The 17392-nt window shown below is 40.7% G+C and overlaps 1 protein-coding gene across 2 annotated transcripts; it reads right to left on the bottom strand.

Moving 5' to 3' along the window:
• Window positions 1–137: 137 nt before the first annotated feature.
• acanb (aggrecan b) lies at window positions 138–15702 on the bottom strand. 2 transcript variants are annotated; one of them, XM_075470422.1, is made up of 18 exons: window positions 15596–15702; window positions 11506–11584; window positions 10413–10796; window positions 9974–10148; window positions 9073–9200; window positions 8667–8960; window positions 8243–8494; window positions 7814–7988; window positions 7397–7524; window positions 6996–7289; window positions 6567–6680; window positions 6267–6371; window positions 4960–5790; window positions 4547–4705; window positions 4265–4347; window positions 3924–4068; window positions 3380–3562; window positions 138–2189 (listed from the first exon to the last, which is right to left on the bottom strand). In XM_075470422.1, the coding sequence occupies exons 2-18, from the start codon at window positions 11576–11578 to the stop codon at window positions 2098–2100; spliced, it is 3615 nt and encodes a 1204-aa protein (XP_075326537.1). In that variant the 5' UTR covers window positions 11579–11584; window positions 15596–15702; the 3' UTR covers window positions 138–2097. The 2 variants fall into 2 exon arrangements, with proteins under 2 accessions (XP_075326537.1, XP_075326538.1); XM_075470423.1 differs by having other exon boundaries at window positions 4960–5769.
• Between the last annotated feature and the right edge of the window lie 1690 nt (window positions 15703–17392).

The raw sequence follows: 17392 nt of genomic DNA, 5'->3' as shown, positions 1-17392 counted from the left end.
AGGAAAATAGCAGAACGTTTTTAGCACACGATTCTCATTGACTTAGTAACACACAATGCAAAAAGCCCCTTTACAGTTGTTGTTTCTGGGGTCGAAGGGTGATAGGTTTGCAACTCAGACAATGACTTCACCGAGACGAGTTATTCCAAGTTTTATTTGGTACGGCATAGTACAGTAAACTGTGTGTTCACATCAGGATTCAGAATCAGAACAAAGTCACAACAGAAATTATGTCTATGTGCTCATATCGTGGTTTATTTAAAATATTTCAGTTTATTTAAGAAACCAGTGAATCACAAACACTGATACAGACCCACACACATTTCTAAGCCATTTGTCTTCAGCTGTCCTCTAAACACAATGCGTGAAGGGCCTCTCTCATGGTGAAACATAACCATATTCTGCACACACCCCCACATATGCCAGTTTCAACCATGTGGACCTGTGTCTTTCATTTGCTTGTATAAAGCATTAAAAGTTGTACATTCACTGTTATATTCCGAAGTGTTTAGTGAAATATGTGTGTGTCTATTCAAGCCTGTGTGACGCGTCAGTTGTTCCGTGAGACGTCAGATGCAAATTAAAGCATCTGGCTACTCTTAGAGTTGAAGAAAATCTTGACCATAAAGGGCCATCGTCAACATTTTACAGCCTCTTTGTGCACGTCGAGCTGCCCCACATCATTTTCAGCATTTCCACTGGCTGTACTGCTTCTAATTTCTTAAGTGTTTAAGAAACGTGTTGATAACACCGTCACGTGAAACACGGCCAGAAACGTTTCCACAAGGATGTCTGAGGCTTTAATTCAAAGAAAATAAATGGACTTGTCTTGTTCTGTACAGCTGGCTCTGAGAACTAACCAAGTCAACAAATCTGTAGACGATGACATATTCTGCTCTGTAGGTTATCAACAGATCCTGCTGTTCAAAATGGATGTGAGTATATTTACAGTGAGGAACTCATCACAAAACAAACACTAAATTCATGATTCTCCTGCCAGTGTTGACAGAGGGCAACCCACTAGATTGCTCCCCAACCTAGAAAAATGAATGTGCATCTTTGATACAATTAGATGACCTGCTAAGTTGGAGTTGTGCACCATCCTGGTAGCCCCCACTGGCAGAAATCCAAAATAGTTCTTGCTTGATATGTCTAAGTAATAAAAAAAAATAGGATTTTTTTTTTTTCTTTTTCACTGTTCAAAGTGCACTGAATTCAAAATGATCAGCTCAAAAATGGAAGAAGTCTTCAAAAGTGCGTGAATGCTGATAATTTCAATCCAGGCTCTTGGCACTAAGATCATGTCGCGAACTTGGATTTATATTCATCATCAAATGAAACAGCACAATCATATTAGTATATCAGATACTGTGCTGGTCTTATGACGGAGTAGATGTCAAACTTGAGGATGTGACAAGATGAAATGCTTGAAATGTGTTTGCGTTTTTTTCCCCTGCCCCTTTCTCAGATTTAAAGCAGCAGGATATGTTGTGAGCCTCAGGGCCTCTTCTTACAATTCGGATGAAACAACCATATGTGTCCTGTATAAGTGTCACAATCACAATGGCTGATCACTATGTTGGCCTAGATTGTAAGGATCGATTTATTTTACCAATCTGAAATTAACCAAGGATGTCCTTAGAGTCTGAGACCAAAAAAAGAAAAAAGAAAAACTACTAAGAAACAGAGGTCTAGAAAAATATCCCAGCAACACAACAAAATCTGTTTGAATTTGAAAGCACTAACTTATCTGTTTTGAAACTATCAAGTGATCACTTATAGGATTATTTGACAGTTTCTTTAAATCTGCAGTGCTGAGAACTGATTCCGGAAAAAATATCAACATGTACAGCGAGCAAGAAAATGTCAAATATTGGATTATAGATTAGATGCTATTGAAGAAAAGAAAAAAATCTGCTTTCAGAGGGTTCTGGGGGACAGTCAAAGATCCAAAACGTCAGTCAGTTCTACTATCACTTTCTAAATGTGCTTTAGGTAGGGCATGCTATCTTTTTGGTCGGCCATTTGCATTAGTGTCCATGCGCTTTAAAAGAGGGGTCCTTTGTGGTTCTCTGTTGTATGTCCTTTCAGTGCTGCTCAGAGCAGTTTCCTCTGTTTCTGTTGGCTGCTGACACCTTTACTTCTCGTCTTAAGGGACCTTTTGTGTAGCTTGTTACTGTCGGCGTTGGCTGGGGGGAGAAAAGGTATGCATACTGATGACATCATATCAACATGAATCGCCAAAAGACTTACAAATGCCTCAGAAATGACCCAGAGGGTGAATAGTTGGGAAAAATCTAGCAGACATCAATGTAATCTTAAATATTAGGCTGAGTTAATTACATTATACCTGCCTTTTTCACAGAATTCTACACAGTTAATAATTTATGTACCATTTGTATCAAGATTTAAACCTTCTGCTTTGGTTTAGCGTCTCCATTTCTTGTTCACCAATCAGTAAAAGCTTAGCAGGCTTCCTTGGGATTTAGTTTGTTGACAGTAAGCTACAAAAGCAGGGTTTTCATCCAATAGTAGAGCAAATTTGATGCAATCTTTTAAAAAGCTGCGAAATAGAAATGTGAAATCCGAAAGGGTTCCACTGACTGAAATAAACTAGGCTGCGTAGTGTCAACAGAGGGTGGAGGGCGGATAAGTTGGCACTGGTTGTAATTCAAAAGTAATTGCCTGCACCAGAAACTAGAGCAGTTACCTGAGCAAAATTGACAGCAAACACTGTGGTGGACATCCATAAAGAGAAAAATACAAAAAGGTTTTCTGCAAGAATTACTCCTGGTTTGGGAATATCTGGGACAAAATATGATGCCGAGCAGCCACTTGAGTTTATTTGCTGGCTTAGACGGAAAACGGCTGGTGAATCGCGTCTTTTTAACGTTAAAGTGGGTTTTATTCCTCCTAATATACATCAAGTCTTTCAAAAAAGGAAAAATCACATGACACGATCTTATCTTTTTTTCTGAAGGTGCAACAAAAAAACAAACAAAAAAAAAAAAATGTGCCTGGCCGCCACCTGTGGTTGAATCTTAAAACTTAACCCAAATCCAGCTCCATCTACATCCAATTTGGCTGGTTAGGGTTAAGCATTAGGGGGCATTGCTTTTGAAATGACAATGTAAATGACTTGGATGTAGGTGCAGTTTGACCATTCAACTCCCACAGGTCACAGAAAGAGACTACTAAGGAAAATGGCGGTGGAAACTTGGCTATTGTCTTCAGCCTCTGATCTACCAAGAAACTTTGCTGCCTGTGTTCCCCTTTGTCTGTCAACTCTGTAGAGAGTGCCTATAATATACAAACAGCAATTTGTTTTCTCCACCATATGCTTGGTGAATCCATATTTAGATATTCCCTTTAAACTCACCTTTTGTGCACTCCACTTGTGGCTCTTCCCACTGCCCATTCGCCATACAGTGTATGATAGGCAGGCGGCGCTGTGTGTAGCCTGCGTCACACTGGTAACGAACTGCAGACTTGATGGGGTAGAGCTCTCTGCTGCTGCCCATCGGCCTGCCGTGTTCTACCTCGGGAGGAGCTCCACACATGACTGACACAAGTTACAAAAAAAATTGAAAGATGATTAAGAAATTCTATGTAAACTCAACCAAGGTTTCTGATTTCAAATGTATGTAGCTTTCTGTTGAAAGATAGCAATTGGGGAATTATTTCTCAAGTAAAAGCCAATTTAGAGAGTGTGCATTACGCTGGATTCCTATTATTTTGCCTAATTAGATCGGTGGTCTGCAAGGCTCCATTCTGGTTTGCATGGTAAACCCATTGAGCTACATGACGTGGTTTGTTTTTCCAAAGACAGTGAGCAAAACTGTGGAAATCACATGTTTTCCTGCTTGCACAAATTGCTATAATCACGTATTCAGGAGAAATTCCTCCCAAGCGAGTAAGCTCACCGGGACTCATCTTGCAGGTGAATGGAAGCTCGTAGTTGCAGGGCACATCATTCCAACGGCCCTCCTCATGCCAGGTTAACACCACGCAATCCTCCCCTGAGCCAAAGTAGTTATCTGGCTGGTTTGGCCTCCAGTTCTCAAAGGTCTAATCATGGCATTATAAAAACAGGATTTTGGTGAAAAAAGCAAAATGTAAAATGTAAATCAGTAACTTTTATACGATGTAAAAAGTGGCAATTCTATGATAACTGCTTTTCATGACACAAAGAAATTCATTCAGTTAGAAGTATTGGGTTCCTGTGTACACAACTGAACAGTCCGCAATGTCCAAGCAAACTCACTAGAGGACGACCATCTGTCCAGCGGAACTCATTCTGCACATCTTGGTCGTTAAGTCCAATCCATTGGTAGTCCTGACCATATGCTGTGGAGTAACAAGACAAACATTTTAACCTCTTAAACAAGCAAAACATGTTATCCCCACGGCACCCTGTAATGTGTTTTCGCTGACATCTCATTTGAGTAAAACATTTCTGTTATCAAGAACATGATCCCTCCACCATCTTCCCACTCACAGACGTCCTATGTTAAGGGCACCAATTTGCGCTCAAACAGCTACTCACAGTTGACAAACTGCTGCTCTTCCTGGGAGTTAATGCTGACCAGGTGGGAGTTGAATTCTTGACAGCGTTGCTCTGCCTCAGACCAGGTCTTTCTCTTCTCAGAGTGGAAGTAACAGCTGCCCCTGAACTCCATCCAGCCCTCGGGACAGCCCTGCACAACTACACACATTCGGACAAAAAGGAACATCTATCTTTTCTTCTTTTCGTTTTTGGCTGCAGAGAGAAAGTCACTTCAGTTTAAACACTGTGGCTGATTATGTAGTGGCAGTTCATCAGAACAGTTAAAATACAATGGTGGGCAAAAGAGTTTATCTTCCAAAATGTGAAGATGGCAGTTAATATTGCTGAAAGGTATACGATAAGCTACAGTGTTTTTTCACAAGAACGGCAACTGAACCACCTAGAACTCATACCTTCCACAACTTCAGGCTGCTCCACAACAGCAGGAGTTGCGAATGACACTGATGGTGCTGTGGTGGGGTTGGCGTAGGCCGTATCTAGGGTTGCTGTAAGTCCTGCAGGACCCTCCTGATCACCGCGATGTTGGAAGGAGTCTCCAGAGGCAGAGCCACTACCTGAAACACCGGATGGAAAACCACTGGGGAAGCCACTGTAGAAACCCGATTCAAAAGGACGATATCCAGACACTTCTTGCTCTCCAGACTGTTGCTCAGTCAGGTCAACGCCACTTTGGTTGACAAACGAAATGCCAGAAAACTCATCAGAGCTGGACCCAGAAATTTCTCCTGATCCGGACACACTTGATTCTAATAGGCCACTGCTGATATCGATCCCTCCCTGGCCTAGTTCCTGCCCAGTGGGCTTTTGCTCAGTTTTTGTTAACTCCACCATGTCTCCATCCACCATGATAACCATTGGTCCTACACCACTACCACTACCGTCCCCACTTCCACTGGCGAAACCTGATTCTGATGTGATGAAGCCAGAGTATTGTCTGTCAAGTCCCTGTCCGGATCCAGATGCCGATCCGGATGCACTTCCCAAATCTCCAGACGTGAGGATATAGGCACTTTTCCTCTCTGCCTCCTCTGGACCTCCAGAGGCAGACTGGTCTCCTGAGTAGACATCAGTGTGTCCACTGAAGGTGATGTGCTGCCCTGACCCAGACGCGTCACCGCTGGTGCTTGAGCTTACGGATTCACCGGAGGTCTCCCCGCTGGCTGAATGTTCAGCTGAACCAGATCCTGACACATCAATTGGGACTGGAGGCAAAATGTGTCTCACTTAGAAAAAAAATGTTGTGAATACAGAGAAGGACATATTAGATGCTTTTGTTATTTCTTAATTATTGGTAAAAACTGGTGACATGGTCCATAAAGGGCTCATGAGATTTGATTTTAGGCTTCAAGAATGGTGAGTAAATTATTTAGTAGTACTTTTAAAATTATTTCTAAATATTTGAGAACATTTACTTTTCCATTTGTCAGGTTATGAAAATATCTAATTGTTCATTGTTCAAGTTCTGTATACAGTAATTACAATTGTAATCCATTGATTAATTCTTTTTACAACCAGTCATTTGGTCTGCTATTAGAAACGTTAATAAATTATTATCAAATGGTTTAATCATTAAACTGATGCTAAAAAACAGAGCCTTTGGTCAATTGGCCAAAAGGGTAAAACAGGTTTATCACAATCTCCAATCAATCAATAGGTCAGTATAATTGATCGATAGAGACTGTGTGTCAAGCTTTCTCACCTGAAGGAGCCACGTGTTGAGTTGTGAAGGTTGTCTTGTTAATAAACTCGGTTTCGGTTATATTTATACTGGTTTCAGTTTCATTGTAGCCCACAGGTGTTTTATCTACAAACAAATGACAGAAAAGACAGATGTCAGCATTTAGATCCAACTGGTAATCACCAAAATTAGAATCACCAAAGAAAAAGAAGAAGAAGAAGAAGAAGAAGAAGAAGAAGAAGAAGAAGAAGAAGAAGAAGAAGAAGAAGAAGAAGAAGCATATCAACTTTAATGACATTAAAAAATAAACATCTGACTTACCAGTGGGAGCAAAATAATCAACTGTGATTGTTGTCTTGTTGATGACACCATCAGTCACTAATGTCAGATTTACTCTGGTTTCATTTTCAACACGAACAATTTTCGTTGTTTCAGCTGAAAAAGACAAACAGCAGGAATAGACTCTTCTAAAGAATTCTGATTGTTTTCACACAAACAGCATTGCAAAGCCAATTTACTTGACTAATATAACTCTGATAACAATGTACAGCTTCTGTTCACTACTTTAAGTTAACTTTTAATTTACTGCATTTTTTATGTGTCCTTTATTCCAAAGTTTGTCTCCCTATTTCAACTGTATATCCAGTGCTTTAAGCTGGTTGTTCTGCACTTTTTCTAGCATGGCCCCTTAGCAAAAAGTTAAACGTTTTTCTGGTCTGTAATAAAAAACTACATCTAACCCATTCCTACCTCTAAAACAGTAGGCATCGTAGCGTGAGTGCTCATCAGGGAATCCCGTCTGGTTGGGGAAGGCATAGATGATGTGGACGCCGACCTGGCCACCTCCGCATTGAGACCTGGAAGTCGTGATGGGGTAGCGGACGCTGCGGTCCATCAGCCAGCCTGGCCGGCACTTGTCGAGTCCCTGATTCCAGGCGGCGTATAACTCCCCAGGGGTGGCGAGGGTGGTATTGAGTTTCTCACAGTGCTGCACAGCCTCCTCATAAGAGAAACTGTCATAGTCGCTGGTGAAGAAAACCTCACCTGGCAGAAAGGATAAGGGAGTTTAAGCATTGCAGCAGTTGATAGGTATCAACATTAAAAATTCCATCCATTGTAAATCATTGTAAATCATGGTAAAGATTGTTCACCTCTAAGGCGTTCTACATAACAAAATACATCATGACGTTCACTAGCTGGTCTCAGGCCATAGGATCTCACTCCTGGGAGGTGAAGCAGGTTACCAGCACAGTTTTCTCTTGGTGACACAATTGGGTACCTGAGAGTAAAAGTGAATGACAGTACAATTTATAAGGATTTTTTTCCCCATTTGATAATAAATTGTGGAATCTTTTGCGTTTTACAAATATGATAATCCACTCTTCTCGTTTATAATCATGGTCTTAAAATGGTGTAAAAGTGCTTGAACGATTTGGTGTCATGATTTGAGTTGCAGTCAGGATGCTCCCTGATTTAAAATTTATAGTCAAAATTAATCATATCAAAGGGAAGTCCCTTTGATAGTCCTGCACACTATGGTAAGCTGATGTATTGGTCCTCACACTCACTGGACAGTTTGGTCACGCAGCCAGCCTGCATCACACTGGTGCAGGCCTTTCTCAAAGGCTGCCTGCAGCTGCTGAGGACTGGCGATGACCGCCCCAATACTCTTGCAGGCCAGCTGAGCCTCCAAAAAGGTCAAAGTATACCGACCGGTGATGGGACGGTAGTGGAACACAACACCTTGGATAGAAGAAGGAGGGAAGACAAGAAAGTGTCATCTCATGCAGAGCTTTTTATTCTTCTCTTCTTTACCTCCTAAACTAAAGTTTTGTAGTAGTACTCCTAAATTTTGTACTACCAGCGGTACCACATCCTTCAGAGAAATCAATCAAAATTTCCTTGAAGTTGCCTGCATAACTTTTTTCTTTCCAAATCTAGAAAAATAAACAAGTTGCAAATGATTTTGTCATTGATCATGTACAATACAAACGTACCTGTGGGAGCCATGGTAACAGCTTCACCTGTCAGATCCAATCCATGCTCGCGTATGACAGGAGTAATTTTAGCGTAAGTGTCGGTCACACTGGGTGGAACTGGCAATGGGGAGATAATTTCCACACCATCACCCCTGCTCTCAACTCCAGGTTCAGGGGTTAGGCCTGGATATGGACGAGGGGCAGGCGTGATGCGGATAATGTCTGGGAAAGGTGTGGTCCTCCCAGTAACAGCACCTTCACCTTCACCAGCTGAAGAGAATACATTGCATGACAGACACATTTTTACAGTTTGGCTTTACTGTATAGCAGACAGATGTTGAGATCTATACTCCACTTATGCAAAAAGACCTCAGACATTAAAAAAAAAAAAAAAGACATCCCCAAATTACTGAAACTCTGAAACTGTTTGGCCTGAACTAACCTTGAAAGCAGATGGCATCATACTGAGAGTCTGGGTAGGGGTATCCTGTCTGGTTTTGGAACAGGTAGACTGTTCTCACTCCCAGGAGCCCCCCTCCACACTGAGGCCTGGCGATATTGATTGGGTAGCGTACGCTCCGGTCTGCAAGCCAACCAGCGTTACAGACATCCATGCCTCCCTTCCAGGCAAGGTAAAGCTCTCCAGTTGTGGCCAGCCTGGCACCAAGTTTGACACACTGATCTTGTGCTTCATAGAACGTAAACTTCTTCACAGACAAAGAGTAAAAGACTCTACCTGGGAGGAGAGAGGATTGAAGAGGAGAGGAAAACACACTAATGTGAAAGTATGCACTTGTGTTGACACTGAGGAGATTTCAGGAGTCGTTGCGCTTGCTAGATGACCGTACCTAACATTTTCTCAGCAAAGCAATACACGTCGTAGGTCTCGTTAGCATCTCTAACACCATAGGTTCTCACTCCAGGGAAGGTTTCCTTATCTCCAAAGCAACGCTCCCGTGGCTCATGGATCGGGTACCTTGAGACGACAAAAGAGATTTTGTACACTTCAGTCGTCTGATACGAATTCTTAAGCTGCATGATTTCTTTCTCTGATCTTTATTGCATCAGGATTAATCAAAGTTCGTGATTGTGTTCTGAGTTCTGATAGCCAGGCAAAGTAGCAAAGATCCTAATTATGATTCTTCAAAACAGATATAAACATAAAGACTGAAACATCTAGTCTGGCTCATGCATATGAAGAAACAAGATCCAGCAACTAGCCCCTGAAAATCTCAGTAACTAACACGTTGTGTTCTCTCCATTTATCTGATATGCAGAAAGAGCGATTTTCTGTTTTATAGAGGGTAATGTGCCACACTAGATTTTAGCCAGTCTCCTCTTGTTACCTGGCAACCGCAGAGTTGACAAGACTCCACTGTAATGTACCCAAGAATAGGTCTGGATGTTTTGTTTTTTGCACAGAATCCTGACACGACCTTTATTTCTATGTTTAAGTATCTCTGTCCAGAGCAAATGTTTTTTAACAGTAATACAAAGGATCATCGAAGATTGGACATTTGAACTCACAAGAAAGTCATTAACATCCCTCCAATGGATGGACTCCCTGTGCCTTTGTGCACCACATCTGACCAGTCTGGTTTACTCACACAGACCAAAGGCATGGAGATTAGGTCAATCAGAACCTCAAAATGAGTTGGACAGACCTACCTTGATGATGTTCTTCAGGCCTTTGAAACTTTGGTTAGCAGTTTAGGACTTTGATGAGTAAATGGGTGAATTGTACTGTACCTGACCGTCTGATCGGAAAGCCATCCAGCATCACACTGGTGGTATCCGTCATCGTAAGCAGCCTGGAGCTGGGCTGGAGTGGCGATGGTGGCACTGTTCTGGATGCAGGCTGCTTTGGCTTTCTCAAATGTAAGGGTGTAGCGAGTGGAGATGGCACGGTAGTGGAACACAATACCTGTGAGATACACAAAGTGAGTAAATGGTAAACTTTATTGTGCCTGCTGGTGAATTCTCCACTGAAAATGACTTTTCCCACTTACATCTCTCTTTGTGTATTACCAATCAACAATAAAGCACAGCTGATAACTTGGAAAAGGTTTCTAAAGGTATAAAAAGATTATTCTGTTAACATTCAGTCTGAGAGCATTTAAGAGTGAGTTTGGCATTTCAACACAAAGTGATGACACTTGGGACTGTAGTGAATAATTCTGAAACGTACCCTGAACCTGGATGTCCACGGAGTCATAGCTGTCCTCGATGCCATGGATCACCTCGCACCGGTAAGTGCCAGAATCTCTGGACCTCAGCTCTGTGATTTCCATGGTGGCATCTGTAGGAACCAGCGGGTAGTTGATCAGCGTCACTCTGTCCAGATACTCTGTCTCCACTTGAACCTTCCCTTCTGATGCCACCAGTATCGTGACAACTTTCTCCTTGGTGGTGTAGGTCCATTTGATGCGGTGGGAGAGTGGGGTGGTGGGCGGGGCTCCAGGGTCATTGACAGTGTTGTCCTGGAAGTAACATGGCACCACTACCTTTGCACCCAGCAGAGGACGGAGAGGCATCTCTACAGGGATGCTGACCCTCAATGTACCATCCATGGCTGGGGTGAAGATAGAAAATGTTTTTCTCAGTATGCATTCAGGGTGCAAAATAACACAATGTCCAGTCTATCAGAGTTAATGTAAAATGGGTAATGACATAGAAATGTGGGGATTTTGAAATATTTGAAAACACAAGAAGTTCTGACATGTTCATGAAGAACAGATTTTTTGGGCTACTTCTAGATGGTCAATCAAAACTTAGCAATTAGTGGCACTGACTGACTGAAATATTAACTTAATCCAACTTAAGGCCATTGTTAACCTGGTATAAAATGGCTGTTGCTTGTGAGAAACATGGTATCATAACTAAGTGGGATGTATATCAACATTTCACTACAGCTGGGATGTTCATTGTAGATGTCTGGATATGAGTCTTATTTACTGACTTATCTGACTTAGCTATTTGATCATACTCAACATTTTGAATCCTGGCTAACTCAAGATATTATGAACTTTACCTTCAAATAGTCATGAGTGATTTTATTTAGAATTAAATGTAAATTCTAAGTATCTTTTCCAGTGATTTAAAATGTCTGGATTATGTGGCACAGCCTCTGGGAATAGTAAAGAAAACTTCACCTATAGGGCATGTTCCAACCAAGACATGTTTCATTCATCTAGCATCCATGTTATCATTTATAGATGACCCATAATCACAAAATTGTGACAAGTCTGCATTAATTCAACACTTTGTCAGCAGCCACTTACCATCATGGAGTTCAAATGGTAATGTTGCAGAGATGATGGGCAAGGACACACACAGCAGAAGCAGGAGTGTCATGATTACCTGACAAGTACAGGAGACAGGAATTCAATTTCTATCGATAAAAATGATTAATGAAAGACTCCTCTAATAACAAGTCACATTGAATTACAATAAGAGAATAAGCAAAGCAAAGATAAGCTGGAAAACAATGATAATTTTCCAGATATTTATGTGAATAACTAATGATTCAAGTGTTAATGATTGTTTTTTTTCTATTTCCTCTGCTTCTGTGTGCTACTGTTTTCCAACTACTGTACATACGTACTTATATTCATAATCCATGTTATCCAAAATAAACAGTGAATTTAGGTATTACATCAGCCTTATTTGCTAAAATGGAAATAGAACGTTGTGGGTATCCGAAAAGGTTTGGAAATGCCTGCTATGGAATGAAAGCCCCTCTGTTTCTGTACACAGGAAATGTATGTTTACTGCTAAAATTAGTTCAGGCCGTTAGGCAGTAGTATGATTCATTCAACTCTTTTTTCTTTCCATTTGTTAAAACTAAAGTAATGAAAGTTGAAGCTGGGTTTGTCCTCCAGTTTGAACTGTGTCTGGGGTTTTTTTGGGGGGGGGGGACTCCTTATGAAATAAAATGTTGTCTATGTGAGGAAGTCTGTGCCATTCATGAGTGAGACAATAATGGTTTGCAGTGAAGTGTCTCAAGAGCAAGCCTATAGGAAAATCAGTAGCCTATATACCATTTTTGTATATGATACGGTGTATTGTAATCGCATGCATATTCCCCATGGGACCATTTGTAGCAACCCAGGACTTTTTATCAAACATGTTCAGGTCACTACTTGTCATATGACAAAGTATAGACTTGCAAAACTATGCAAAATGCCCATCTACCTCAAGTGTGTTCCTTCTGATAATTAGCAACCTTTAGCATACTAAACTAGCATACTGTGAAACATCAGCATGTTAGCATTTTCATTTCAAGGATGTTTGCATCCTCATGAGAAAGAATCAGGTTCAGTTAACTACCATAAATAGTCTTACTGCAGAAGTCTGTGAACCATATAATGTATTTATACACACGCGAACACACAATGTGAAAAAGAAAAGCCTACTGTCCCTAAATACTTTATCAGAGTTATTTTTATTTTTGTTTTTTTAGTCAATTTTTTTGCTATTACAAGAAATTCAGAAAACATATCAGCAACTGGCACATTAGTACTTATCAGGCAGGCTTCAATATCACAGTCTCACTCCTGTCAGAGCCAGGTTACCACATTGCTTATTTTGTCTTAACTTTCCGTTGCTGTGACGTGCAACACACTCAGGCATATGGAGCCGTTGCAAGGCTCAACTGAACCTTCATTGTGCTGCATTCACAGGGCCCTGGACAGGCTGCAGAGCGAGCCCAGCTCATTCCAACAGCCACAGAGGGACATTTATAACCAATAAACCTGAAGCGTTTGCATTGACCCAGCTGAGATAGAAAAAAAAGGAGTAAAAGAAAAGGAAGCTAGCATAATACATATGCCTACATATTGAAATGCATTTTTTTTGTGGTGAGACATTGTGCTACATTTTGTACACCTCTGTGAGCACTACATACTGCATGGATGAATGTGTGTGTGTGTGTGTGTGTGTGTGGGGGGGGGGGTCGTGTGTTTGTGGGCTGCTCCCATTCTCAGAGTTCCACAGATCCAGCACATACAGTACAGTAGGACTCATATTTGGCCTGCTGACTAAGATCTGTCTGAGAGTGAATGTTGGCCCATTTATGCAGGAAACATGAAAATACCACAAAGCACAACGCAGACAGATGGACAAATCCACCCTGGAATAATATGAATCTCCCATATTTCTCAAAGAGTTTCTCAAAGATTGTTGGGCTGATGCTTAACTTCTGTGGGGCACTAGCATAGTTGTGATTTTCACAAATTAACTTCCAACAACTTTGTCCCATGCACATTTTTCACGTGTGGTGCAAAGATGACAGCAAGAGTACATTTTGAATCTTGGTAAAAAATATTTAGAACAAAAACCAGTTCATCGTTCTTTTTTTAAAATTATTTTACAATCAACAGAAAATAATATGCTGCATGTCATGGGGAAGATACTCTTTGTTTTTCTTGTGTTGGTGTCTCTTATCTCCTGAGAGCTTGATAAGAAGTTGAATAGGACATGCCTCTGTAAATGTAAGGTGATTCTTTAGCAGTACATCTCTTTATTCTGTCTGAAAGGGCTGCATTTTGAATTAATTTACATGAAGTTACAGAATCATAAATCACTGTTAGGTTGGTCTTTTCAGTAGTTGTTAGAGGTAGCCATAACCAGCCAACAATCAAAGTTTGCCCTCTATCGTATGATACATTAAGACACCAAAAGACTCTGGCCAAGCCGACCAGCTCCTTGCCTCTTCAGTTCATGCTAAACATTTAGCTGATCCTTCACTCTCTTTAAATGCATCCTTTAAACTGTGCCAACTTCATGACGTGCGCTAGCATTGGTGAGCATATCTCTCCAGGCCAGTTCAAGTCAATGAGCCACTTCTCCACAGTGTGCCCATTCAGTCAGTGAGGTGGCTGCTGCTCCCCAGGTCTGTGGTATGTCTTGCTCCCAGCTGAGGTGGAGGGCAATAAGGCCTCTGTCTGTTCCAGCAGTGAACAGGGGCGGGGCCCTGAAAGGTGCGACCCTGCCAAGGTAAACACAAGGCGGGCATCCAAAGACAACCCCCTCCCTCCCAAACGCACACACATCTCCACCACCTCCCCATCCACCCACTCTCCTCTAACCTTCCGCAGCAGAACAGAGCTGACATTGATATGTATACGCAAAAAGAAACACAGACCAACACTCATAGATCACCAAGGGGATGTGAGGGGACGCACGTCGGATGCCTCTGGTAAAGAAAACGCATGAGGTGTGTGTGCATACAGCACTTTTGACACTTACTGTAAGGCCTGTGTTTGTGAACACACTCAGACCGTTGTACAGTGAACTGGAGAGCACAAAATTCACAGTCACAGGTGCTTACGGGTGTGTTAGTACATGCCAACGTGCTGAGCAGTCGCAAATGAAAGGCATACTTCAGTAGAAGAATATGTCAAAGATATACACACGTGGACACAGGCACACACGCTGATGGGTGACGTGAAAATATCTAAAGTCCTAAATCATACCAAATAAAACAAAGACATAAGGCATTTGCTTAACTGAACCCTTTGTCAATTGTTTATTTCAGCATCTGAGAATTACAATTCACAACGTGTACTTGTGCAGCCTGATGTAACCATAGTAACAGGATGATACTCGTTGCCAGTTTCTCACAATGCCCCATAACTGTTTTAACAGTGATCAGACGCTTATAACCCAAAACTGTGTGAAACTGTAACAAGCAAACAAACAAAAAAACTCTGTTGTATTTTACAATACATCTCTCTTTATCTTTAGCAGTAAGTGTCGAGATACATTCATCTTCTCACAACTTTAAAAGTATCTTTAAAACAAAATAAATTGCCACTCAGGGAAGGTGGTTAGAATTCTTAGACACACCTGAACTTGCCACTAGCAAGCAAACTTTTGCCTTTTGTTATCGCAAGCTATAAACTGAATATGATCACTTAATATGTGAAGTGATCCTTTAAAAAACGGACAACTCCATGACTTTATGTGCCTCAAAGACTGACATGAACTTATTAGTAATTAACACATAACTGGCAACAATTTTTAATACAATAGTGAAGCCATTTGAAATACAAACTCCCTACATAAATGTGATAATCGTGGCTTTTCTATCAAAGTAGTGGAGTCAAACCGAAATTAATCAAAATATAAATATTGATAATGATTTGTAAAGCAAATTGTTGATGAATTCCAAAGTACTTCTGTTATGGTTAACTTACCAGTGAACAGAGGTACTAAAAAACTAAAACAAAAGTTACCTTCAGCTCGAGGTCTGAGCACTTAAATCATTACCTGTCTTCCAAATAGAAGATGGGCAAGTGTGAAAGTATCCTCTAATACCTTCTCACAATATTCCTTGTTAGGGAGTCCAGTGGTGAGCTGTAAACGTACCGTTGATGCTGCAGCACTCCCGGTGTCAGCGACTCCAGGTGCCTCTCACTCTTGCCTGGGTAGGAGCACAGAAAGAAGCTCTATTCAAACACCACCGCATATTTAGATGTTGGAAAGTGAGGGAGGGACTGAGAGGGGGAGAGGGATGTGGTACTCCTCTGCCAGTTAGTGAGGTCATGCAAACAGCCCTGAATTTCAAATTCGAAGCAGAGAATAAGACAAAATTTAAATAAAAAAAAGAAAAAAAGAAGGGTGGAGGAGCAACCAGAGGAGCAGTTACAGTTACAGTGACTTTAAACTTATCTTGCTCCTGAAGCATTCTCTGCCCATGATGGTGATGAAACTTGATCCTCAAATTGATTGTTGTCTGCATGTGCTCCACCGTCTGCTGTTACTTCTGTTGCTGTTTTAACACATTTCATACAGAAAATGAAGAATGCTGTATGCCGAGTAAAAATCCCGAGTGTTTAAGTGAACATCAATGTAGCTGAAGTATTAAAGTAAAATTACTGGTTCAGTGAGTCTATATTTAACATATGACATCATATGATTATTGATAGAGATTAATGTGGAGGTGGAGAAGTTTTATTCTTTAAACCTTTTTCTTCTCTTTTCTCCTTCTTTCAGAAGAAAAAAAACAACAACTAGGTTTTGGATTCTGGACTCAACTGTGAGACATCAGATCATTTGAAAATTTATTGAAACAAAAATAGCTTAATCAGTCCTCAAAGGTATATTATATTGTTAGAGTGTAACAGCAACTTATTGAAAGTTTAAACAAATGAATAAATACTCATCATAAAGAGTCACCATGTAAGGCTGTTGCTGTTAACAAGAATGACCTTCCATACAGCTGAGCTGAAGAAGCCTCTGACTGAAGGAACTTTGATTTGGGTTCACTAGGTTGCATAAAGCATGCTGCACTGCTCATTATGTTTGACATCTTTTTAATGTTATCCATTGTGTAAATTATTCTTCTTTAGATTGCCCAAACTATCAACTCAACTCAACTCAACTTTATTTATAAAGCCCTTTAAAACAGCCGTGGCTGAAACAAAGTGCTGTACATGAGTAACAACACCAAATATGAGGCATAAAACATAAGAACAATGTAAAAACAATGATAAACAATAACAATATTAAAACAATTAAAACAATAACAGAAACAGAGTCTCCTGCTGGGTTAAAAGTCAGGGAATAAAAATGGGTTTTAAGACGAGTTTTAAAAATGGACAGTGAAGGGGCTTGTCTTATGTGTATCGATTAAAGCTCAAATGAATATAGCCTTCAAGTTGCGTTCCATTTCACAAGAGCTGCACTAAGATTTATTTGCAGAAAGGCATTTCCCCAGTCTTTACCCCTTACTGCCTGAATTTTTTACAATTACGTAAAAAAAAGTTATTACTGGTGTTTGCATTCAAGCAGATGCTGAATTAAGTGAAAACTGTAAGTTTGGCATAGTTGTTGTAATAGTAATAAAAAGTAATTAAGTAGTATTTAAACACATTTTCCAGTTTAAAGTGTGTCAATTATTTTGTTGATGCTGCCATTGTTGAAACAGGGCTTTGAAATTGAATTACAACATGTGTTTCTGTACAGTCATTGCTTTTCCTTCATCACAGTATTTCAAATACAGCTTAATACGGCAAAAATGGGTTTTGAGGCGAATTCACGACAATCGTCTACAAGTAGTTAAACCTGTCCTCTGCCTTAAAACGTCCCTATGGGGTGTTTGTTTATTCAGCCTGATAAGATCTATAATTGAGTCCCAGAATATGCGACCTCTTTGGGTCGTGA

The sequence above is a fragment of the Odontesthes bonariensis genome, chromosome 7, assembly GCF_027942865.1.
Source record: "Odontesthes bonariensis isolate fOdoBon6 chromosome 7, fOdoBon6.hap1, whole genome shotgun sequence".
Classification (NCBI taxonomy): domain Eukaryota; kingdom Metazoa; phylum Chordata; class Actinopteri; order Atheriniformes; family Atherinopsidae; genus Odontesthes; species Odontesthes bonariensis.
This window is presented reverse-complemented; position numbering and strand designations above follow the sequence as displayed.

What these genes read in the sequence shown, in the direction of transcription:
- acanb (XM_075470422.1), bottom strand. Translation starts at nt 11,578, where the DNA reads ATGACACTCCTGCTTCTGCTGTGTGTGTCCTTGCCCATCATCTCTGCA. An exon ending in TGATTATTTTGCTCCCACTG is followed by an intron (nt 6,372 to 6,566) that starts GTAAGTCAGATG and finishes ATTTGTTTGTAG; the next exon opens with ATAAAACACCTGTGGGCTAC. An exon ending in CACCTGCAAGATGAGTCCCG is followed by an intron (nt 3,563 to 3,923) that starts GTGAGCTTACTC and finishes AACTTGTGTCAG; the next exon opens with TCATGTGTGGAGCTCCTCCC.